This window comes from Acanthopagrus latus, chromosome 17 (assembly GCF_904848185.1).
Source record: "Acanthopagrus latus isolate v.2019 chromosome 17, fAcaLat1.1, whole genome shotgun sequence".
Classification (NCBI taxonomy): domain Eukaryota; kingdom Metazoa; phylum Chordata; class Actinopteri; order Spariformes; family Sparidae; genus Acanthopagrus; species Acanthopagrus latus.
Genome location: NC_051055.1, coordinates 25,242,271 through 25,266,568, shown reverse-complemented (window position 1 = coordinate 25,266,568; position 24,298 = coordinate 25,242,271). Strand labels below are relative to the sequence as shown.

Here is a 24,298-nt window from a genome sequence, read left to right as displayed (position 1 = left end):
GTGAAACACTGTGTAAGTTGTTTTGATTGCTTCTGTGTCTGTCTGCCGGCTTGATCTTGATACGGACAGATCAAGCCTGAGCCCAGCTAAATTGAATGAATGAAGTGCTGTGTTGACTGTGTGTCGAACTCAGATTAATTGCACGGTTACAGTGGTATGTCTGCTCAAGCTGCGTCGACACGAGGTCAGCTCAGCTGAGGCCTCTTGCCTCTCAAGTCATATGACAGTGGGGTGATATGCCTACAAACCTCTTGCTAACTGTTCTCTCTTTCCCCCTCACTGCATCAGAATATGGAAGAGGGTGGGGACAGCCTCTCCGAGTCAGCCAATCACATGCTGCCCCCACCATCCACCAGTCTGGGAAACCTCTCCTCATTGGATATCACCAACGACGAAGAACTGCCCACAGACCCCAGCAACTCCTCTGACACGCAAGAAGAGAGTGAGTGTTGTTTGGCTGAGCAGACCACCACAAGAACACAGAGGAGATGAGAAAATAGAAATTATATGAAGATTTTATTAGATTGAAATATACATTACTCAAACTAGTCAGGGATATTTTAGTGTTACACCTGATTATTTATTCTGTGTCATATCTGAATTGTTATTTTGTGTGTTGTAGATATTTTTTGTCTTCAAAGATAATGCAACACATTTTATTGGATCTATTATTGGTAGTGTAATATAATAATACATATATTACAATGGTTCCTTTTTTATAAGAATATTAAAGGTTTACTTTGTTAATCAAGTAAACCAAAAAATAGTTTTTGATTTGCAGGCAGGGTACCATGACAGCACCGAGGCTTTTAAGTCTACCTTTAGGACTGACAGTTCAGTGTCAGATTCAGTATTAATGTCATCTTAAAACCTATTGAAATAAACTCTAGGGTGAATCTTTTTATGCTCTGATACTATTTTTAAACTCTTATCTGTTTGTGGTGCCTTCTGTGAGCTAACTTTGTCTTCATGAAGGTGCTAAAATGAATAAGATTAAGTTTTGTTATCTTCCCCTCTTGCTGATTTCTCTGAAGTTTCCATCTACTCGATTTCTTACACCTTTTTTCCTTCTATGTCAACAATAATTGCTTGGAGGTTTTTCAGTTAATTCCTTCATAAGGTTATGCATGTACTTTTAGCACAATGGCATGATCAACCTTCCAGTGCCTCCAAGCTAAAATTATCACATGAACTCCTGGAGGTTTAATATTTAGTGCAGAGATGCTATGCGTTTTTAATGTGTAGACCAGAAACTGCTCAGCAGGCTTTCACCCTTTCATTAATAATCCCAGACCTGTAGCAGCAGTCTGTGTTTCCCCTGAATTCATTTGGCAGTAAAATCAGTATCACAGCTCGAGTAGATGTGATTATTTAGATGCCAAATCAACTGTGAGAACAAACCTGTGTAAGTGTCTTGATTATGACATACGCTGTGGAACCTGCACAGGATTTATGGCTTTGGAAAGGGATAAATGTTTAACCACAATCAGAAATTTTCAGTCGACTAAAAGGACCAAAAACGGATTTAAGATCTTTCCTGTTTTCCATCTGATCTTCAGGTGAAGTGGAGTCGTTCTGCGCTAACCTGAGTGGGCGGCTGCACATCAACACCGTGGTCCGCATGAGTGTAGACAAGCTGCACGACCTGCTCTTCTCTGCTGACACACACTTCATCCAGCACCTCTTCTCCCAGCGACACTTTACTGGTAGGTAAAACACACACAAATACGATGGTTTAAACTTTCGTTAAGGCTGGTGAACAGTGAGGATGTGAAAATACTGATTTTCTCTGAAGTTACACAACTTGAATTAATTTGAATTTAATGATGACACATGAAGGCACATCATGATTTTGTCTGGTCATTAAATCCTTAGCGTTACATATCATGGTGTGAATCTGAATATGGCGTTGTTGTAGTGTTCTTCCGTTACCCAGAATGCTTTTCAGCAGCCACCACAGAACTTGCATTAACTTGTTGCAAAACATTATGTGCAACGGAGCAAGTTTTTCCAGTTGAGAAAGTGACAGTTACCGCCCAGGGATGTTGCTCTGCTGCTTACTGGACTATTGAGGCTGCCAGTGAAAAAAACACTTTCACTTTTTATTCTGTGTCACTAGAAGCTGTTGATGTTTGTTCTGTGTTATTTTACTGCCATTAAGCTCAATTAAAGGGGCACTGCATAAGAATAACACAGCTACAAACATGTATCATAATACATATAATAATGATAGGAGCAAGACAAGGCCGATAGTTGACTAAGTGGGTGGTTTGTGATGGCTGTTGTACTCAAGGCTCGCCAAATTCTCACCAAAACCGACCAAGCGTGCTAACAACATAGAGACAGCATGCTTGTGACAGAGCAGCACTTGTGGTAAATGATGAATGGATTTGCCTTTCTATGGCGCTTTTCCAGTCCACCCACAGCTCAAAGTGCTTGACTACACTTGTCACATTCACCTGTTCACACATATACTGACGGCAGATGGCCAACCTGCTCTTCAGGAGGAATTTGGAGTTCAGTATCTTGCTCAAGGATACTGACACATAGCCAGGCGAGCCAGGGAATCTAACCAGCGACCTTCCATTCACCAGATGACCCACTCACCCTATCTCCTGAGCCATCCTAGCCATCACGTTCAGTCTAATGCAGAGGTCTCAAACTCATATTATCTTGGGGCCACTGCTGGTGTTGTCACCTCATAGGAGGGCCACTTCAGCGTTCAAGGAGTACAAGAAAGTGCAATATTTCAGAAAATTAAGTTACAGTTGGGTTAGGGTAATTTGTTGCCTTAACATAATAATCAAAACATGTAAAAAAGCCGTTTGTTTACATTTGTATATGACTCGTTTTTTTAATGTTGCAAAACTTTTCCTCTGCTCTTAGTTACTCTTCTAACAAAGTATGTGAATGGTGTTGCATTTCCATAACGCCATGCTAAAACCAACAGCTCATACTCTACAAATAAAACTGTTTCATATAAAGTTACATTTTTCATTGAAATATAAATAATGTTGCAGTGACATCCTCATTGAATTCTTGAATGGAGCCCCTGGCGTGACTGGTTGGGGCTGCGCAGGCGTTGGATGCTCTTACAGCCCAGTTTTGCTGATAATGACAGTTTGTCAAATTTCCTATAAGCATAACCTCTAATTTTTTTGATTTTTTTCCCTTTTGGAAGCAATTTTCTTACTTTTATAAAGCAGCTGTGCTACTCTTCAGCTAATGTAGTGACGTATCCCCCCCAACTCTCAAAGACATGCTGTAGCCCGCTGTATTGTGCCACTAATGAGGGTGCCACACTAGCTGTTCACGCTGTGTTAACCACCCTCCATCATTTCGTCTTCCTTTCTGTGCCACTCAGTTTTTTTTTATGCCCTGATTTTTGTCACTTTTCAACTATTTTTATATTTGATAGAATGATACGTAAATGCAGCGAGATTGCTTTGATTTTTTTCTCAATTTTGCTGCAGTAGTTTGAATGAGGACAGAGGTGAAACCGTGGAGTTTCATTTGGCCGGTGACTACCCCAGTTGGAGGCCCGGCCCGCTTGGGAACATTGTGTAGCTCTAATTGGGGCATTTCTTTCTTTCTTTTTTTATGAGAGAGCGTGGATTGACCCTCTCCTTTTCTCTCTCTCTCTCTCTCTCTCTGTCTTTGTCTCTCTCCCTTCCACCAGGCTGAATCTTGTGGTCTCGTTCCTTCTCATTGACAAATTCTCCTGCTGTCCTTTTGCTTTCCCGTTTTCACAAAATCTCTGGAGACGTTTTTGTCTCTTGTTCCCTACAGACTTGCTCATGTTCTCTGTCTCTTTTCTCTCCCTCTCTCAGACCTGTCGGTGGGTGAATGGCAGCAGGACAGCAGCAGTGGGAATACCAGTCGTGTGCTTAGTTACACCATCGCCCTCAACAACCCCCTCGGTCCCAAGACCGCCCCTGTGGTGGAGACGCAGGTCTGTCCTTGACAAACTGTATTTTTTTTGTTTGTTTGTTTCGTTATTTAGCACTTTTGCACATATTCTTTGCTAAAAGAGAACAGAAACTCTGCTTATTTAGCTTTAACTGGAGTGGGACTTTCTCTAGTCACATGCAGTCGTGTCTTTTTCGGTAGTTTTGCTTCGTAATGGTTTCAGTTTTGGGCTCAGTTAAGGTTCCAGTGTGGGTGTCAATGCTAAAAGTGATAATCTGTTGCTGTAAAATAATATTACACATCATAAAAACAAATGTAGCATTCAGAAATAACATATCTTAACCTCGGAAAATTTGTTTTCATCTGCTCAGCAAATCATTGCTGCCATGAAATTAAAATGTTTCTCCTCAAAACATTTTGAATCTTTGTTTTCATGAGCAATAAAAACTGACCTCTTACAACCTCCGCATTTATTTATTGTGCATTTTTGACAGCTCAACAGTGTGAATTAGTATTTGATGTAATACCGATACCTTTTTACCCGAAACGCTAAATGATGTGCACTGAATACAGAACAGAAAACATTAGAAATGTACGGAGACTTCAGACTGAGTAATGCTAAAAAGAAATTGTTTGTGAGACATTTTGTACGACCATGTCGTAAATCAATAGTGTTGAGGATGTTTCAGGATGAAAGCTGGGGGGAGACGTGATATTTTTAAATATGTGGATCTCTGGGGCACATTCTCAGAAAGTCTCTCCTGTAAGACTAGAGAGGCCAGAAAGTTGTGGCCATCCAACATGTAGTCCAAATGAAGCACAGTGGCACCTTTGCAGCAGTTAATCATTGTCCAAAGAAGCCATAACTAAGCTAACTCCACTTGTCTTCCTGCTTCCAGACGTTGCACAAGAGCAGCGCCCGGGGCGAGTGCTTTGTGGTGGACTCGGAGGTCATCACCTCAGGCATCCCCTACCAGGACTACTTCTACACTGTCCACAGATACTGCCTCACCTCCATCAACAAGCACAAGAGCCGGCTCAGGTAGGCTTCGTATTCTCTTATTGGGGTTTTCTTTATCTTGGAGTTCACCCGTGGGGCTTCTACATTGGCGTTTGTGGCAGTGCAAAGTCAGACTTTGTTGCACCTAATATGGACCATTTCCGGAGTGAGGCCAAAGCACAATACAGCTGCCCTTTTTGACCACTAGTCACAGCTATGGATCATCCCACTGCTTTTAAACCTCATCACCTGAAGGCAAGCGCATGATTGGTAAAAGACATGCCTTCAAATGGATATCTGTGTTGTAATGAAGATGCATGTCTTTGCCACATCAGCTGATGTGCCGTGTCTAACAAAGTAGAGCCAATCCAGCACACGTGTATGGAAAAGCCCCACCACTGACTGTGAAAACCACATTCAAAACAAAGAGCTACCAGTGGCAATCACATTCGGGATGAGGGCTGATAACAGTGCTGCGCGTGCCCAGGACAAGATGATCTCGAAAGCCCCCCCACAGCAGATTATTTTTAGGACCTGACAGCGCTTTTGTGCCCTCTCATGACCCAGGGCCCAAGAGAGCTAGCCTGGTTTTGCCACCCTTTGTTGGCGGCCTTGCAAATGTGGGTTACTATCTGTGGGTTTCACGATGGAAAATGTTGATCCTTTAATCAGCGTTACGAAGTTATCATTTGATGATTTGCGACAGCTTATTACAGTCCCATATACGTTTTTAAGAGAGAGACCACGAAATACGACTTTAGGATTTATACTACATTTCATATTAGGATGAACACCAAAAGGATGTGAGGGAAATGTACTGTAAGTGGTGAAGTTCTGAAGTGCAAACACTAAAAACCAAAGAGCACTGAAGGGAACAAACATCGACCCATCTTATATACCTGAGCAGCTGCTCAAATGTTGTGTTTCCCACTCACCAGTGTCCTGCAGGTGAAGCATGATGCAAAATTAGATAGAAATCCCAAAAATGGAGAGAAAGCGCTGCCATGTTTCATCACCTCTTTATATATTATCCATAGGATCCTTGTCTACACATGTGTTATATGTAAATAGATGATGCAAACTGTAGTTGAGTGGTTAGTTTGCTCAGCCAAGGGACCAGAAGCTCTCGCTGGTATATGAATGATCCCAATGGAGTTTCTCTCGCTTGTTTCAACTGGTGTCCATTTTTGCTTTCCTGAAACTGAAAAAAAGTTGCTCCTCACCATTAACAGCAGCTGGGTGATACTGCTTTCATATCCAGGGTCCTTTTTGCTTAACCTTTCCTCACACCTCTGCAGATGTTAGTGGTCAAACATGTTATATTTGACTTGATGACACAGCATATTTATAGTAAACGTACATTGGTGTTTAAATGTCACTGGGAAACACAAGTCTTGCGGTTATCCTGTCAGCATCGAAGACCAAGAACACCTTCATTAGCACTGACCCCTTTTCAGGTGATGGTTCTGAGCCAGTGCCTTCTCATGAGCAAGTTATTTGTGCTTTGACAGCCAAAGAACTGGATCCAGGCCAGGAAAATTGGTTCTAGAGCGGCACCAACACTTTGCTCGTCTAGAACAAAGGGGCTGGGGTGGGGATATCCTGACCAAGGAACAACTAAAACCAAAAAAACTTACAAAAAGCATCTTTGAGTAGATGATCACTAGTTGAATGACTAGATTACATATTACAGACTACAAAAGAAACACCAGAAATGGTATATTCTGGGAAAGTTAAGCAGAGGTCAATCATTTTACATGATCACTGTACAGTGTAACTACTGATTGCTTTCTTTGGAACATGGAAACAATGACGTCTGAGCCAGTTTTCTCGTTGGTCCTTTTCTCAAAACTTGGTCCTGTCTGTCAGACTGATCGGTTCCAAAAGAAGCTTATACGAATCGCAAGAACTTTGATCACCCACCTTCACAAACTCCTGCTTGTTTTCAGGCACTGGATAGATTAGAGGGAAAAGTGTGATATCAGTAACTGAAAACGGCACCAACTGTGCTTCTTAAGAAATATGAAAGGTGGTTTTCTTTGGGGGAAAAAAAACAAGTTTGTTTGCTTTTCCTTTGCCCAGAGTTTCCTCAGACATCTGCTACAGGAAGCAGCCTTGGAGTCTGGTGAAAGCACTGATTGAAAAGAACACCTGGAGCGGCATTGAGGAGTACTACAGACACATGGGTGAGTCACATGCTTCTCCTCTCACAGCGCAGCCAAGCTGACTATTCAGGCTCATTTCCCTTTTGTAAGTAAGTGAACAAAAGTGGAAAAAGTGAACAGATAACAGAGAAGTGATAAAGTGTTTTTAAGGTATACCGTGGTATGAAAACTGACTATTATCATACCACGTACGTTTGCTTATCTCTTGTATTCAATTCTGCCTATTAGTGTTATTTGAATAGAAAACGTGAAAATCTCACACTGTTGCAGCCCTGTTGTGTTTTAGCCTGAATGTTTTTGCAAACATCATGTATCCCTGTTAAAATGCTTGTGAAAGTGACACACACTTTCTCTTTTCATCACGAGTGGATGATGTGTTAATGCTCGTGCGATCTGTTGTTATGGTTTTTGATTTGTCAAGAAATACCAGATACATTTGAACTTTATGAACAGATGGAGAGTTTGAGATCGAGGAACGTTGTTTATATGACACTGTCTGGGTTTCGGTATCAAAACCATGTTTATAAAAAGTACAGACCAGTTTTTGTTAACTTGCTTTGTATTTACATTTCACCACCACTCAACTACGTGTTGTAATGATTGTTACCTCATTTGGATTTTTGAGCCTCGTTGTGCAGTTTGACACTAAAGGATTGCTGTGCTCATGTTAAGTCTGAGTTTAAGACGTGTACCCACTAGTAGGATCTTGAATTCACAACTAGATCATGCCAATCATGATCCCTTAAGCTGTTCACTTCAGTGTGATGTGGAAACTTTAAGCCTCTAGTGCACAAACACTGAACTTCCCAGTGAAGCGGTGGACATCTTGTGTTCAGCAGTTGCACTTTTTCAAACGTTGTTGTTTTCACACGATCACACTTGGCCCACATGAAACCCGCACATACAGAAAGAAGACGCCCTTCACACATGTATTGAAGCGTACATGAAATATATGTGGGACATGCTTTTTGCAGAAAACAAGTGTAATTACCACACTGAAATAGTCAAATGGCACCAGTTCCTTCTTTTGTATTTAAAGTTACAGAATGTGTGAATATTCAGATGTTTTTTGACAAATTGAACTGCTGGACACAAGATGTCTCCGACCTCTCTGTGAAGTCCAGTCACAGTGTATGGGTACTGGTGGCTTTAAGTTTCCACATCACACTTGTGTTTGAAAAGTTTGGGAGCCATCCCGGGTCCAATATTCAGCAATGAGCTCGGGGGACATTTGCACTTTCAGCAGAGGAAACAGTCCTCCAGTGTCAAACTCTGCACATACACCATTCTGTAGAGTGAAGCTCAAAAGGAAACAAGAAGAAAAACACATTTTTCACTGGAGGGGAATAAAATGTTATTCAGTGCCATTATTTTATACTTCAAAAGTTTTAATGCTGAAAAAGTATGGACACACTTTTGTTGTTGCTTCGTTCCCCAACATGTTCTGTGATTGGCTATTCAGCCATGTAAAGGACACGCTGTCACAGATGTATGTGTCCCTTCACCTCACTGTCCAGGGTTATGTGTATTTCAATCCCTCAATTTTCTTTTCTACTTTTCCCCCATGCAGAGAGCGAGGTGTGCAAGCTGGAGACTCTACTGCAGTCTGAGGTTTCCGTGGTAACCACAGGTGAAGCAGTGGGCGCCGATGCTGCAAAGACCCCACCGGCCCTGCGCCGCCGCAAACGCACATGCTCTCGACGGCAGGGCGAGAAGGAGAGAGAGCGGGAGGGAGGCGGCATGGGCCCCGGAGACCGAGGGGACAGAGGAGTCGGAGAGGACAGGGACCGGAGAGAAGCCAGTGAGTCTGACAGGATACAGCTGTTGAAATGCTTTGAGTTTGGATTGCAGTCCTTCCTACTAACAGTGAATGTCACAGACAAAAGTAAAAGACTGAATCCATCTTTTGTACGATACTACCCTCTAGTGGTTCTGTTTGAAGTTGCATCAGTGAACTGGATTGTTATACGTAGAGGATAGTCAAGAAACAGAGTGAGGAATAATTTGAGACTTCAAAAGAAAGGATCTAATAAATTGGTTAGGACCTGAAATTTACTTGAGGTGTTGTAATAATATTTTAAAGGCCTGTTCAGAAAAAAGATTCACAACAAGATGAGTTGAAACTTGCGTGAACCTACAACGTGCCGTCCTTTAACGTGCTGAAAGCCTGCCAGCCTGCAACTAGACAAGGCGTTTTATTAGAGCCGGATAGAATCTGTGGTGTCTTAAATGTGAATGAGTATAGCGGTAGTGAGTTACTTGCTGCAGTTGCAGCTCTGGTATTGATGAAACGGCAGAAACAGAATGGGGTGAGTGAGTCAGCATGAGTGGTAGAGAGAAGGGCTACAAACAGAGAGCAGCTCATGATACGTTGCCCAAGATAAATACAGCGATTCCATGATGATTTTTAAGTCAGTCAGCCAACAATACATCATGATATTTGTCTACAAAATTATACGAAAAGTGCAGGAATCTTGTATCTTCACTGCATTGTGGTGTCTGCATTTCAGTAGTGACTCTGTCTGCATTTTTTAAAGAACTTATCTATATTTAGCACCGGTGTAATGATCGTAGTGTCAGAAGAAAAAGCAGTACTATATATTGCTACATTGATATTTCGTCCCACCCCAACCAGAGACTGTCTGTGAATGTGACTGGAGCAGAAGAAAGCCTTCGCAGTGAAGCTGTTCGTTCAGCAGTAATTTACACTTTCAGGATTGTGTCATACAGACACGGCTGTTCCTCAAACTAACTGACAAGTTGATCCTGTCATTCCTCAATTTTGATTATCTGGTGGTTTTTAAATGACTTCACCAGCTGACGTTGCTACAAGGTGCTGATTCACGTTAATACGGATGACGTGCCTTGCGTTGTCAAACCAGCCGCTAACGACTTGACGAGCTGACTCACAGGTGACCTCATCGGCCGGCTTAAGTCGAGCTCAGACGGCCCAGTTCACAGCGCTGCAACTGTTCTGGAACGGTCTCATCCTGTCATGAATCCTTGGTCTGAACCGTTCTCTTGTCTATTCGTCCTTGTTAGAAATAAACACTGAAAACTCAGCGGGAATCCTGATCACATTTCTCTCTTGTTTTTCATTAGGCTCTCAGTATATAAAGCTGGGGGAGCGTTCACGTAGCGGGGGACACAACAGTATATCCACCATCCTCCTCATCGTCAGCTTCATGTAAGTTCAAGTGTGTGCACTGTGTGTTTGAGTCCTCAGTTAACAGCAGACTCTCTGAATCCTTGCTCTCAGCTTCTCCTCTGGCTATTTTTAACTCCAGCATGTTTTATATTTTACTGCACACTGATCACATGAGTGTTGTCTTTTTCACTAGTCATGTCACACACAATGACTTACTCAGAATGTCTTTAAATACAGATTATGTTATGTAAAAGAGGGATTTTCCGAGTGTACAGATATAGAGATCAGTACAGTCCACATGTAAACGCATGTGTTGTCCTTGCATGTGCTCCTCCTTTGTAGTATAGAACGTCCATTCCTATGTTTTGCAATAAAGAGGAATTGTAGGAGTTCCCATCTGATCAAATCCTTGGTTTGATTGTATATATTTAATTATATTGGCTTTCTGCTGTTGTTGCTATCCACGTCTGAATGCAACCTCATTCAAACACGTTGGATGTCGATCTTCTGCATACTAACAGCCTCACTATGCCTTTCTCGCTATTTCTCTCCTTCTCCCCTTTCTTTCTGCAATACTTGTGAATAGGATCTGTATCAGGTTCGTATGAGAGGCTCTGATTTTATAACACACTGGCTGCATAAATAAAGAACTTTGTTAATGATACAGGAAAAATCCACCCTTCTATACTCCTGAGATGACCTCAGAATGAACATGATGCAAATTTCTGGCAATAATTTCTTCATGCAGATTTGCTACAAACATCAAAAGGACTGGACAGATGATGATGTTGCTTCATGTTAAAGCTCCTTTAAGTCACTTTCAGACTTGTAGTTTGGTTTATTTGGTCTGATAAAACAAAGAAAGACTTCGGGTTGTTGTCTGGTTCTGGTTTTCTTCATGTCAACACTGAGAAACACATTCTGCTGGCTGACAGAAAGTCATGCGGCACTTTTTTGTATCTTTCCAGTGTTCTTTAGACCTCGACAGTTTTGCAGTGCACTTCTCTTTTGCTTGCAAATCCCTAAAGAATTTATATTAAACCTTGTCTGTGATTAATACACAACTGCAACTTCAGTGTGACGTTGGTGAGGTGACTCTGGCTCTTGCTTTTTTTCTAAAGAAATCGACAGGATTGTCTTTGTGTTCTGGATATTTGGTCTCAAGCGGTGTTTTAACTTATTTTGCTTAATACTGGCTAATAAGCTAATATTTTGACACACAGAACAGACTGTGGTCTGTCGTCATCACCCACTGTTGTATTGATGAAGACGAGGGAGAGGGAAGCCTTGTCATTTCCTCTTGCTTTTGTTTTGACCTTTTCACGCCCCCAAGTGAATAATAAGCGGCTGGTGAAGCTTTGAAAACAAAAAATGTACAGCTGTAGGGTTTTGTGAAGTGACATTTAATGATAATCACACATTTACTGGAATAAAATCCTGTCGTGTTTTCAGACCACAAACAAACTGTACCACTTGAAAGCAGACCCTCCTTTTCAGATGGTTTCATTGCTTAGGAACATATGAAGTAGAAGTATGATGGTAATAGATGTTTGCGATACTGACATTTGTCTCGGGTGGATTTTTCCTAAAACAAACTTACATTGTGTTGTGAGTAAGTGCTGAGTTGTGTACCAAACACCAACGTGTCTGCTCATTCTGTGCCATCTGTTTTGGCATTTTGCTGTTGACTGTTTGTGCTAATACTCTCCCTCTCTGTCCCCGTCAGTCTGGTGGTGCTGGTGGCTCTCAACATGCTGCTGTTCTACAAGCTGTACGCTCTGGAAAGAGCGGCCCATACACTGGAGACATGGCACTCCTATTCTGTTGCTGACAGGTAAACACTCTGCACTGTTTTCCATACAAATATCTGCTCTCTGTTATGGTGTTAATTGGCATTTGGTCTCAGGTTATTCCTCTGGGATCCAAGGTCTGGAATATCCCTCAGAGTTTTAGTTATTGCATAGCAACATATCTTCCCTTCTGGTAGGGTAAGAAGACAGGACGCTAAGATGATCAATATTTTATTTATATCATCACCTGCGCGTGTGTGAGTGTGTGTGTGGAAGGTGTCATTTCTAATGATGAACCCACAATGAATCATCAACCTTTCAGCTCATTATTTCAGTTCAGTCTGTGTTCCAATGGACAAAACTCATGGTTTTCTCATGGACTCTCATCAGTGACTCACTGTCACTCACTGTTTGCTACCTGCTCAGCACCAAACAGAACCAGAGTTTGGGTTCAGGAAACGCATCTGAATACATTCACTTGTTGTTCTGTGTGTGCTGAATTTTGTTTGCCAGCAAGTGCACCATATGAACTTCAGAACTGAAATGCTGTTTAAGATGTATAATACTGATTACATAAAAGTTTGGATGATTCGTAAAACATTTTTTAAATCTTTCGGACCAATATTTAATCAAATACAGTATACGGATGCATTTTTTCATGTTAAAACCAATGAACCTTTTGTTTTTTTAAATCTGTACATACATTATCTTATCTATGGCAGTGAATTCTACTGCATTAGGGTTAAAATATTATTAATTCCAGTTTTAATGAAGTTTCATGTCTAGCAGGACAAAATGATTGTGAAATTATAATGAAGCTTTTGTTGTGTTTAAAAAAACAACCTTTGTTGTGCTTCCTTTAAAGGGACACTGTGTAGTTTTGTAGAGAAAATTCAAACACAGAATCTTTACAAATAATAATACTAATGAGGTAATAATACAAACTTAGAAATATATATCTTGAAACAGTCAGAAACTGTGACATCCTTCAAGGTCAGTTTGTTCATCCAGTCATGAAAACAAAGAATTTGTTGGTTTAGTTTGTTTAGGTGTGAACAGTTCAGTCAATGAAGATCTTCCTCTTCTGGATAATATTCCTTGCTCAAAACTACATAGTGCACCTTTAAGGGTAATTGTTATTTTGTTATACTAAATACCACGAGCTTGTAAAACTGAAAATCTCATAGTTGCAGCCCTCCAAGTGATATGTGGGTGTACAGCTTGTTTCCTGATGCCCCCTTGTGGCTACAAATCTACTATTGCAGGTTTAAAAACATTCAATAACTTTGAGGAATGCCGGATTCTCTCCCCATCCCTCCTCGCTCCTTTTTCCTTCTTCACCCATTTTAACGCCTCCTCTTCTCCTCCTCTTCTCAGTCCTTTGCCCCAGACAGCTGGAGAGTGGGCTCAGGTCTTGCAGCTTCAGCGGCAGTTTCACCAGGCTCAGCTCAGCAAGTGGCAGCAGATCCTACAGTCTTCTGTCACACTTCTCGACCAGGTGTGTGTGTGTGTGTGTGTGTGTGTGTGTTTCTATTGCTGGTAACCTGTGAAGTTACAAGCGAACTCCCCACCGTGTCTAATTTGCAGGACCTTCATCAGGCAAATAGATTGTGAAGATAAGGAGTGTCATCGAGTCTAATTCCCTTCATGAGATGAATAACATCAGTTTTATACATGATAGTAAACAATCCATACATGGTGCGAGAGAAGTAACATGCTGCATACAGATACATGGATAAATGTACGCCAAAAATAAAGAAGTCATTTCATTTAAAGTGGACACAAGGTTAAACTGCAGTTACAGAAAAAAACAATGAGGACAAACAAAACATAAATATATAAATAATTACATTTAAACTCAGCATTTTAGTGTGCACTGTATTTCTTCTTGTTACTGCCCATAGTATGTAATTTATGTTTCATGTGATTCGCAGCCACTTTCTATTCATGGCTTCTCATTATCAAACTGTCAGTGGTGGAGAGATTATTGAAAACCTGTCCTCACTGTTACAGGTACAGTTACATTACTGAAATACTAGTTACAAGTAAAGCTACTGGTATTCAAATAATACTTCAGTAAAAGTATCACGTGTTCTTCCCAAACACTATTCAGAGTATTGGTCACTTTTCATCTGTTGATGTTTAATGCATTATCGATAGCAGACGTTCAATCAACGACACTGACTTGTAATCACATGTGAGATGTGGACATAAAGGTACAAATGCCCAAAAAATGATTAATTACACTATTTTAAAGTATTTTGATTAGATTAAATTAGTTCACCCCCCCCCCGCAAACTGAAATGACTCAAAATTGACTCAAATAATTATATTTTTGCAAGTTAAACAGCGTGTTGAAGTTTGCTTACATCTTGCGGTCTACTCGTCCCACTCCTTCACACCCGCCTCATGAACAGGATGTGCAGAGTTTTTTCTGTTCACACTGCGAAGCAAAATGCTTGTAGCTCAAGTCTGCAGTGGGCATGAAATCTCATCTAAACTGCTTGTGCTCCTAATGTAATGCTCATAGTAATCCAGTGTATCTGACCTCTGACCCCGTCTTATCTCCCAGATGAAGCAGTCTTTAGAAAAGCTCCACCGGGGCATCGTGGTCCCAGAGGTGCAGCAGGATCCCCCAGACGATCCACTCACAGAGTCCCTGACTGAAGCCTGAGTGCTCCCTCTCCTGGTCAACACCCCCACCCCCCCGACTGCCTCCCATCTCTGAACACACCCTGGTGGAGAAGAAGGGGCTGCTCATCTTGGATCAGGACACAACCAAGGGTGGGACACGCAGGGCAGGAGGGATGGAACTACATTACCCACAAATCTCCTCACCTGACTGACTTGAAATGGCGACGCTGGCCTTCAGCCTCAACCAGAGTCAACTATAGAGAACTCATTCAGACTGGAAGCTATCAGGACCACAGCAATAATTTATCAGTTATGTACTGTATGGGAACAGGCCACTGGTGGCCCGATTCAGACCATCCATTCCTCACGAAACATTTCAAAAATGGCCAACTGCATTTCAGAATAACGTCATTTCAGACCTGCTTCATTTTCAGACTATCACAGACTTCAGTTCCTCTTCTGACATGCAGCATTTCGTAGGTGCAGCAGGGAGGAATTAGTGATTTCTGGTGAGTCCTGGGAATCCTGGGCCTGCTGATTTAAAAAAACAAACAAAACAAACAAACAAAAAAGAAAAGTGGGGGACGCCACCTGCTGTGTGGATGTGACGAACAAACACCCGGGAGGAGAAGAGAGTGCGCCGACAGGAGCAGGACGCCTCTCTCGCTCGTTCCCTCAGGGATTCTTTGTTCTCATGTCCGAGTTGAGCCCCTTCGGAGGCTCTCAGTCCTCCGAGAAAGGGGAGGAGGAACATTTCAACGCCAGACACTTTAGTTTTCACCCTTATTGTTCAGATGTGAATTGTACATCTGAAGATAAAACCCCCCCAAACACCTCCCCACTCCTCCCAGTCTCTTCTGGGTTTTATCGTTTTTTCAGAATCATTGTTGGATCATTTGTCTTTAGGCTGCGTCTGACAGCTTCTCAGACTGTTACAGTATTTATTATTACCGGTGACTTTTTTGACCTGAAGTCCTGTCCTGCTCTTAAGAAGTCATTTGGTGGGTATTTTGTGCTCTGATTTGCTGTTGCGGACCAAGAGGAGCTACGCGAGAAGGATTACTGTCACAGCAATAATGGCAATAGTGATTCTAGTACTTTTTGAATGTTTCAAACAAAGTAGTATATAATAATGATGATGACTTGTGTGTGAATGTGTGTAGAGGCAGTGAAAACAAACCCAAGCAAAGAAGATGTTTGACTTTGAGAGATGTGTGCGTGCGTGTTCAGGAGGAGCCGTCCTCAACGTTTTCAGATGTTACATGTTCATATTAGCGTTTTTTGTTTTTTTTTTGAGATTTCTTCATCATGTTTGGTTGCTTACTCTTTGTATCTCAGAGCCAGACCTCCGATAGTTCAGGATTTAAGGTAGGCTTGATCAGGTAGGAGCCGAAATATCAGAACTTTGTTGTCCAGCTGGGCCGGGGCATTTCAAAACAAAAGGACCAACCAGGATTTTGTAGGCCCAGGTGAAGAAAAAAAAAGGGAATCTGTTTTGCAGTATTGTTCTTTTCTTGTGTGTTTGTTTATAAGATTAATTTGACTCGTTTTTTTTTCTTCTTTTTATTCAGTTCTTCTTTTTTTTTTTTTTTTTTTCCATTTTCTATCGACTTTATTTGCTGTTTGTTTTCAGCCAGTCCTCTCCGTCCGCCTGACTCTGGCCTCTGATTATGTGAACACAACTCACCCGTCTGCACCGTTTCCTTCCTCTCTTCACTCAGCTCCACTCTTCCTCTCTTTCCTCTACGTGCCCCCCCTCCTCACCTGCTCTCTCTCTCTCTGTTTCACTGAAAACGTCGGCTACAGAAGCATGTGGGCCGTGCTGTGCGTGGCCAGCCGCGGATAACAAAAGGGTGTAATATTTATTAAGGGGGAGGGAGGGGAGGGAGGGTCTGGGGTAGACTGAGGTAAAGAGAGAGAGTTGGTTCAGGAGCGGGGATGAGAATGTACTGTAAAGATGTGATTGTACACCACGACATGGAGAGAAATGAAAAGTTCTAAAACATGCATCAACTCCTTGGTCGTCTTTGAGTCTGTGTGTGTTTTTCACCTTAAAAAGATTTGGGTCAGATTACAGAAGAGCTGTTTGTCTGTTATTTGGTTAAAAAAAAGTAATTGGATGGTCTTCACAGTAAAAGTGAGTGGGTAAAGGCAAGTATTACACAAATGGAACGGACTGAGTTCAGAAAATTCATACTTCACTGCAGCCTTTAAAACCAGGAAAACACTTCTGATGAATCACAAAACTATATTTTTAAGTATAAAATCATTCCTTGATTTAAATCAAGGATGAATATTGCTCGACAAAAGATTGGCTCCTGTAACTTAAATGAAAAGTTCACCCAAAAAGTGAAATTTTGTCATCATAAGATCACCTTCATGCAAAAGGAAAGTCGCGTGAAATCGAGTTGTCCACAAAACATTTTTGGAGCCTCACAGCGAACGTTGCCACATTTAGATGTGTTAAAACAGATTTTAAAAATGGGAAAGAAAACCTTTATGTAAGCAAAAAAAAATTCTGTAGTTGCTAAGCTAAAAGCATTAGCATGCTGAGGGCGTTAAAAACGACTTGGATTATGCTGGATTATTATTATTATTATTTTTTTACATTATAAAACGGGGAGAATGATGCAGCACTGTTTTGCTTTGAAGCTCCAGAAATGTTCTGAATTCTGTCCACTCAACAGTTCTTGTCTAAAGAGAGATTCTCTGTGCAAGAAAATTCATTCACAAGGCGGAAGCACTGACTGCCGTCTTTGAACACGTCCAGGTCATTTCTCTCTAGCAGCGAGTTCGTCTAACCAGAGGAGACGGGTTTGAATCCCAGAATCTGCTGGGAAAACACTGCTGCAGCTGCTGTTCAGCAAAGATCGGACTCTTGGATTGAAGCACTGAGCCTGATGGGTGACATCAAGGCTCGTTTACTTCCCACCAAGTGTACAGAATGAAAAACAACTATAATGCTGGATGAAGGTTAATTCCACCAATTTTACACATCAAAGTGTGTCTTACAGGTTCTGGGGAATGCTAGTGCTTAAATTGATTTTTTTTTTTTTAATAAAAAGCCTTTTGAGGCTTCAGAGGAAGCTGCAATGTCCCCCAATGACTTCACACAGTGGTTAAGTTGCATTGTGGGTAGTGTAGGCACCAGGTTTAGTGAGTAAAAGAATGGGTGGAATAAAAAAGTGACACCTCTGGTTCTGCTGCACCAGTTTTGATCATTTCTTTTTACAACGTCCACAATGAGCCCAGTGGTCTGCTACTGTCTTGCTATTATGTTGTAGCAAAAAAACAAACAAAAAAAAACATTTTAAGCAATGATAATACACTGTTTATCTTGTTATTTTAAAGTAAGATGTTTCATGTAGTTATCTGATAATATAAGAATGACAATAATCTTTATTTATGTAGAACTATTATGACACATTTTTGTCGACTTGATCCTGTTTAAATCGACCTAAAATAAGAACAGCTGGAGCAGTTTTTCTTTTTTTACAGCGGGAACAGATCACACATGATGGCGTCGTTGCTCTACACACGGATATACATTGCTAAACAAAGTGATGGGACGAGAGCAGAGAGGCTGTCAGAGAGAGACTGAGAGACATTGTAGTGTATTTTATAGTTTTGATCCAGGTGTGTTTTGTCGTTGTGGGCAGATGAAGAGACACCAGGAAGTAAAACATATTGCAGATAAAACATCAAAACATCTTTGTACTCTGCATGAAAAATCAGCATATCTGAAAAACTAAAATATGTACACAGTTGTAGAGCGCTAACAAACATTTTGTTGACGTTTCTACGCTTAGAAATCTTTTGGATCAATTTGTTTTTATATATTTATTCTGTAAAAGAAACTATGAAAACGTCAGATTATATGTTTTTTATTAATTTACAACACAATTTTAATACTTGTATCACTCATTGTTGTTTATTGACTAACATGACGTTTAAGCTCAGGCTGTACAGATCTCAGGGATATGAAGCTTTCACAGTAAGCCAAAAAAATATTAGTGCAGGCACTGGCGGGTCATTGTTATTGCAGATTTCAAAGTTAAATAAGTGGGGTTTGTTTTTAAAAGATGAGACTGAGTTTGTGAATTTATAGATCACACCAGAACATGATTCTGATCCATTTCTGGCTTTCAACCACATGCACCGTGTTCTGTACGATCGAAGGCATCCGAGGGAGACACGACTGGTTTTCCTCACGAGAATCTTTATTTCTTTCTGTGTATCACTTTTTAATTATTTATTCATTTTTCCCATCTTTTATCTTTTTGGCAAGCAACACTTCCACACCTACACATGAACAGGTTGCTGAAAGAAAACACGTGGACACAAAGCAGACCAACGGCGTGGGGAGCAGTGTGGTTGTTCGTTTCGCTCGTCGCTTCATCTGTGCAGGAAAGAAAAGGCGTCAGGATGACATAAACTGATGCATGCCCAAAAAGTTAAACCCCATCGGTTGGCAGTGTTTGAAATTGCCGTCAGTGGAGAAATCTTGCCTATATTCTGAAAAAATTATATTGCAGCCTTTTGCTTTTTTGATCAGTAAGCTTGCATCAGTTTTTTTTTTTTTTTTTTTTTTTGGCTCCCTTCTCAGTATCTCAAAATGTATCAAACTCTCTCTTTTGGTACAAAACAGCTCAGCAGTAAACGTGCAGAGTGGCAGTGTTCGGCTGCCATCTAAGTGTTCACCAACAGTAAACAACCGGCCATCCGGGAAGAGAAGCACCGCTGCTACACACCTCAAAGGTTTGTGACGAGGCTTCTTTCCTTTTTTTTTTTTTTTTCCTCTCCTTTTTGGTTTCCACTGGCTTCACACCGGGAGGCACACTGGATCAGGTTTTGTGGTACGTTTGCCCACAGCAGTTAGATAATCAGCAGTTTGACAAGCCCTTAAGTTTTCTACAAAGACACTGAGACACCTGTGCAGGATTAAACATCAGCAGAACATTTTTGATTTAAAAGCGACGCTTTGGATAAATTGGCAAAGCAGCACTTTTTACATCACAACAAAACAAGCTTCGCTGTAGCGAGATAAATTAATTAATTTCCCTTTTTTATTCCCCAAAGGTTAAAGAGATAGTTCGGGTCTTTTGATGTGGGGTTGTAAGAGGAACTTATCATATGATCTTGGGAAAGCAAATAAAATGTAACTTTTAATCGCGTGAAAACTGAGAAAATAATATGTTTGTCCCAATGACCAAAATCTACGGAGAGATTTTCTCAGCGCTAAAACCCGAAGTGCTGCTGCGGGTTGAAACAGGGAGGTGGTCTGAGAAAAAGGCTCGCCATTATGCTTTGATTAAAGGAGAATTCCGCTGAAATGTTGCTCTAAATTGTTGTACAGAATTTGCTTCTTTATCATTATAAGTCCTCAGGACCAAGTGCAACACAGCAAAAACATGAACATGCTCCCCCAGTCCAGTGTTAGAACAAAATTCAGTCTTGATCCTCTTACTCTCATGCTGATGTAAAGTCAGGTCCACAAAACATTTTTATTTTTTTTTGTTAATTTTTGGGTGAACCTTTCCTTTAAAACATGACCGGTGCTACGTTTCTGTATATTTCAGTGCCTAATGTCGGCGTGTCCCTTCATCTGAGAGCTCTTAACAACACCCTCCAGTGACGACCTGAAACATCGAGCAGAGTTCATGTTCGACAGTGGTAACGTGTCTCTCGGCGTGCAGGCGTGTGAGCGTGTGATCCCGAGGTAAAACGCGAGACAGACGGGCGAACACGTTCCTGTTGAGTTGTGGCGTCTAAACATGCAGCTACAATTAAGATATCACGACTTTCACCTGATGTGTGACATTCGTGACTCACTGTTTCTCACAGCTGCTCCAAAAAGGGACAGCAGGTTCATCTCACATCCGCCTTCATTCAAATCTGCTCTCTGACTCTGTGTATTAAAAATGAAAACATATGGGGGAGGAAAGTAAAAGGTGATGTGTTGTCAGTCAGGGTCAGACCAGTTTTAATTAGTTAGTTAGTAGTTAGTAATTTATCTGGCTTATGAATATGTCGATATGTGTCCTTGAAGATTATACGGTTGTGTGGCTACCACTGATCCGGTGACGTTGTGCAGTTATGTTTCTTTGGACATTTATTGTGTCACGCTTTGGTCTAAATTAGGAATTTAATGAAATACTTTCCTTTTGTTGGTTGGTTTGTGATCACACATAAACTGTTTAGCGAGTTTCCATGATACTTGTTAGACCACATTAAACTTTGGTGCAAATCCGAATCAAGGGATGAATCCAGGAACTTTTTTTCTTGGGCATTTTTCAACATTTTTATTACTTTCTCTGGGAATGATGTATGGACGCTAATCCAAAAACTGATCCTTGACCTGAAATCAAGCACATTTAGGCAGATGGAGTACAAAAAGGGGCCTATCAGGCCTTGGTGGAGGTATGCGCTCTACTGATTGCCCCTCTAGTCGTTGTGGGGTTTTGATTTACCATTACAAACGTTTTTATTTGCACCATAGCTTCATAAACAAGGAAACACTGGCACCGGTTCAGTTATAAAAACGTTTAACGGTCAAACCCTGACGCCAACGCACGGTGTGAAATGAAATATGACAAAACGGATTAAAAATAAACGGCTGACAGAACGTCAGAAGCTTGATGTCAGCTGTTCTTGATAAGCTCGTTAGCATGCAGTCAGTGGATATACAGCGTAGGCCTATGATATACTCTACATGTGTTCAAGGATTATCTGTGCATACTTATACACGTATATACACTGCTGCTCTCCCCCTCTGTCCTGTTGGACCTGATGCATCCCTCCTGTCCCTCAGAACGGGACACAGTTCAGTCCTTTTAAATCCTTTGGCAGAGAGTCACTTAGAAAACCTTCCTATGAAGATCCCTCTCTCCTCTCTGTGGTTCCTTTTATCCCGTCACGTGGAGAGGATGGTGGGAGGTGAGCAACGGTGAGAGGAGAGGGCGTGAGAGTGGATGTGAGGATCCTCAAGGAAGCCGCCTTGAGTTCTTCCTCGACCTGAAGTAAACGACACAGAACCGTCAGGGGAATGAATGAAATTTCTCGCTGAGAGAATGTTTACTTCGACTGGGTCACAATGCAACAGGTGCAAACAAATAGTAGAAGTGCCTGCTCTGTAAAATAAAGAAGACGGAGCAGAGGAAAGCACGAGAATAAGGTGAATTCAGAAATGATGAATAGTGAGAATCCAGACCTACCGGTGCTATTCTGCCTCTTGTTCACCTGCGCAATTATCTTTACTTTCCGATGCTATAGCTAAATACTCCGCCCTGAAGGAAAGAGAGTGGCAGAGAGAAGGAAAGGGAAACACAGGCAGTCAAGGTCAGTGAAGCAGAATCAGGACCAGATATCAGTTCGGCGAGGAAAAAGGAAAACATGCTTGTTATTTTGAAAAGAGCACACTGAGACAGATTGTGAAAGCGGTTGGTGGGAAATCAGGACATTTGGACGGCCCAGCAGGTTCTGGAGATGAAGGACTGGCACTGGAGAGAGGCTGGCCGGGCGTGTGTCTGTGTGTCTTCAGTGTTACTCACGCGCTCTCTCTCAGAGCTTCCTCCCCGGCTGCCGCGATCTTCCTGTAGCAGTAAATCATCTCAACCACCAGCCAGAGCTGCAGCCCGATGATGGAGACGTACATCATCACCTCAGACAAGATGGATGCCAGTCCCCTGGTGACTAGAGCGACAGAGAGGGAGATAAAGTGAGATATACTGTATCTGTGTGCTTACGGAAAGGGCAGTGGGTTTAATTTGTACCGTGAAAAGAATGTGGGCATCCCGGGCCATCCATTTTTCTATATGACGAGTCATAATTCATGACTTCCTATCCGGAATTAAAGATAATTCATGATTTCCTGAATCCTGCTGCAGACACAGTTTACGTTACTGCTCATAGTGGTAAAAACTTCCACTTACGTAGTGGAGTAATGAAAAGTCAGAGGACCGAGCACTGAACCGTGGGGGACGCCGCCTTGCACATTTAAGCACTTGTCAGTTAAAGCACTTTTTTGAAAATAAGCTATAATCCAACTACTAACTCTTAAATTGACGTAAAGAAAGCTTGTGGCCAATCGACTGTCGGTCCAATATTAACAATCATTTAGCTGTTTTTAGTTTGATTGACTCCAGGAGGAAACATGTGGCTCTTTACCAGTTAAATGCTGATTTATGTCCATCAGCTAGTACTTTGTCTGTCCGGTCCTTTTCACACTTGTGGGCCAGAAAACCAAAACAACGAGCTGAAAGATGCCAAAATGCTCTGTAGCGCCGAGGAGAACTTTAATTAACTCACATTACTGTTTAAGTCCAGTGTGTATGATTTAGTGACATCTGGTGGTGGAGTGAAGATCGCAACCAACTGAACATCCCTCGTCTCACCCCCTGCTAAAAACACGTAATGCCTAAGGCGCTCTCGAGAACCAGTTTTTGATTTTGTCCGTGTTTAAAATGCTGCGTAGGGTCGAGGAACACTGCAAAGTTCACTGATAACTCTATGAACGACTCCTGCTCCGTCTTTCCTACAAACAGAGGCCTCTGTCTGTGTCCAGTGTACATATTCAATGTCGAACATAAATGAGTCTTTCAGTGCAATCGTATATTTGATTAAAAAGAATGTCCTTACGCTGCCGCACCACAATAATGTGGACATCCTTGGTGGTGTTGGTTTGATACTCGTACTCGTTGGGATACTTGAGAACGCGGTTGAATCTGCACCGGTAGGTTCCCGAGTCGTTCAAGGACACATTGAGGATGTAGATGGAGCCGTCCTGTAGATCGGTGGTGCTCTTGCTGCCATTCCAGTGCAGGCGGTCCTCGAAACGTTCGTCAAGCACCTCTCCTTTAATTTCGCTCTCATAGTCATAGTGGTACAACTGGAAGGGAATCACAAAATGGGATTAACGAAACAACGTTAATGTCATGGTTTGGGTTTTTGTGCCATGTTGTGTTATTTCCTGCCCTTCGTCTTGTTTTCCCTCCCTTGTGATCAGCTTCACCTGTCCCTGATGAGCCACCTGTGTAATTAGTCTACAGGTTTTTCCTCTCTCTGCCTTTGGTCCATGCACAATTTTGGTTTTTGTGTTTGGGCTGAAGCTCTCGTTCAGTTTTTCATCTTGCCTGTCTGCGTGTCTTGCGATCGGGTCATCCCTTTTCGATATCCGTGACAGTAAAAGACGCAGCAAGAGGGACACAGACGTAGAGGGCGACTCGAATGGGGAGAAAACAGGCGTGTTATTCTCTGTTATCTGAAGAGACCCTGCAGCTCTATGCCTTATTTTTTTTTTCTCAGTTTTCTGCTTGGGACGCTTCACCAACCCAAAATGTCTGTATCTGACTTCCTGGGAATGACACTCAACAATCAAACTATCTTTGTGGCACGTTTACTCACGGCTCAGACAAATCCTGCTGATTCTACCTTTTAAAAAATGTTTAATAGTCTTGAAATTATTAATATGATGTGAGGTTCAGTTGCACAGAAACGGCTGGTAGAAATGTGTTTCAGAGGGAAACTTTTACTTTATACTTTGAATACAGTTCACAGCCTCTGCCTCTGCCCTCGGCCTGAAGACTGTATAACTCTACTTTTCCGTATGCTTTCAAAAAACTAACTAGATACTCGCCGCTGCTCTTCCCGTATC

At 41.7% G+C, this 24,298-nt stretch overlaps 2 protein-coding genes across 11 annotated transcripts in view; one reads left to right on the top strand and one right to left on the bottom strand.

Annotated features, from left to right (window-relative positions):
* Positions 1–16,653, top strand: part of gramd1a (GRAM domain containing 1A) — a 36,214-nt gene extending 19,561 nt beyond the window's left edge. For 5 of the 6 annotated variants that reach the window (XM_037073190.1, XM_037073189.1, XM_037073192.1 and 2 more), the window contains 11 exons: positions 289–442; positions 1,560–1,706; positions 3,831–3,952; positions 4,809–4,951; positions 6,992–7,095; positions 8,645–8,875; positions 10,177–10,261; positions 10,809–10,820; positions 11,949–12,056; positions 13,390–13,510; positions 14,585–16,653. In XM_037073190.1, the coding sequence (XP_036929085.1) occupies positions 289–442; positions 1,560–1,706; positions 3,831–3,952; positions 4,809–4,951; positions 6,992–7,095; positions 8,645–8,875; positions 10,177–10,261; positions 10,809–10,820; positions 11,949–12,056; positions 13,390–13,510; positions 14,585–14,686 (1,329 nt within the window). In that variant the 3' untranslated portion in view covers positions 14,687–16,653. The remainder of the gene's footprint in view (positions 1–288; positions 443–1,559; positions 1,707–3,830; positions 3,953–4,808; positions 4,952–6,991; positions 7,096–8,644; positions 8,876–10,176; positions 10,262–10,808; positions 10,821–11,948; positions 12,057–13,389; positions 13,511–14,584) is intronic. The other variant, XM_037073191.1, reaches the window with a different exon arrangement.
* scn1ba (sodium channel, voltage-gated, type I, beta a) overlaps positions 16,224–24,298 on the bottom strand; it is a 29,975-nt gene continuing 21,900 nt past the window's right edge. For 2 of the 5 annotated variants that reach the window (XM_037073199.1, XM_037073201.1), the window contains exons 3-6: positions 23,284–23,533; positions 22,197–22,338; positions 21,861–21,932; positions 16,224–21,660 (exon numbers count right to left, since the gene is read on the bottom strand). In XM_037073199.1, the coding sequence (XP_036929094.1) occupies positions 21,866–21,932; positions 22,197–22,338; positions 23,284–23,533 (459 nt within the window). In that variant the 3' untranslated portion in view covers positions 16,224–21,660; positions 21,861–21,865. The remainder of the gene's footprint in view (positions 21,661–21,860; positions 21,933–22,196; positions 22,339–23,283; positions 23,534–24,298) is intronic. The other 3 variants (XR_005070526.1, XR_005070527.1, XM_037073200.1) reach the window with 3 other exon arrangements.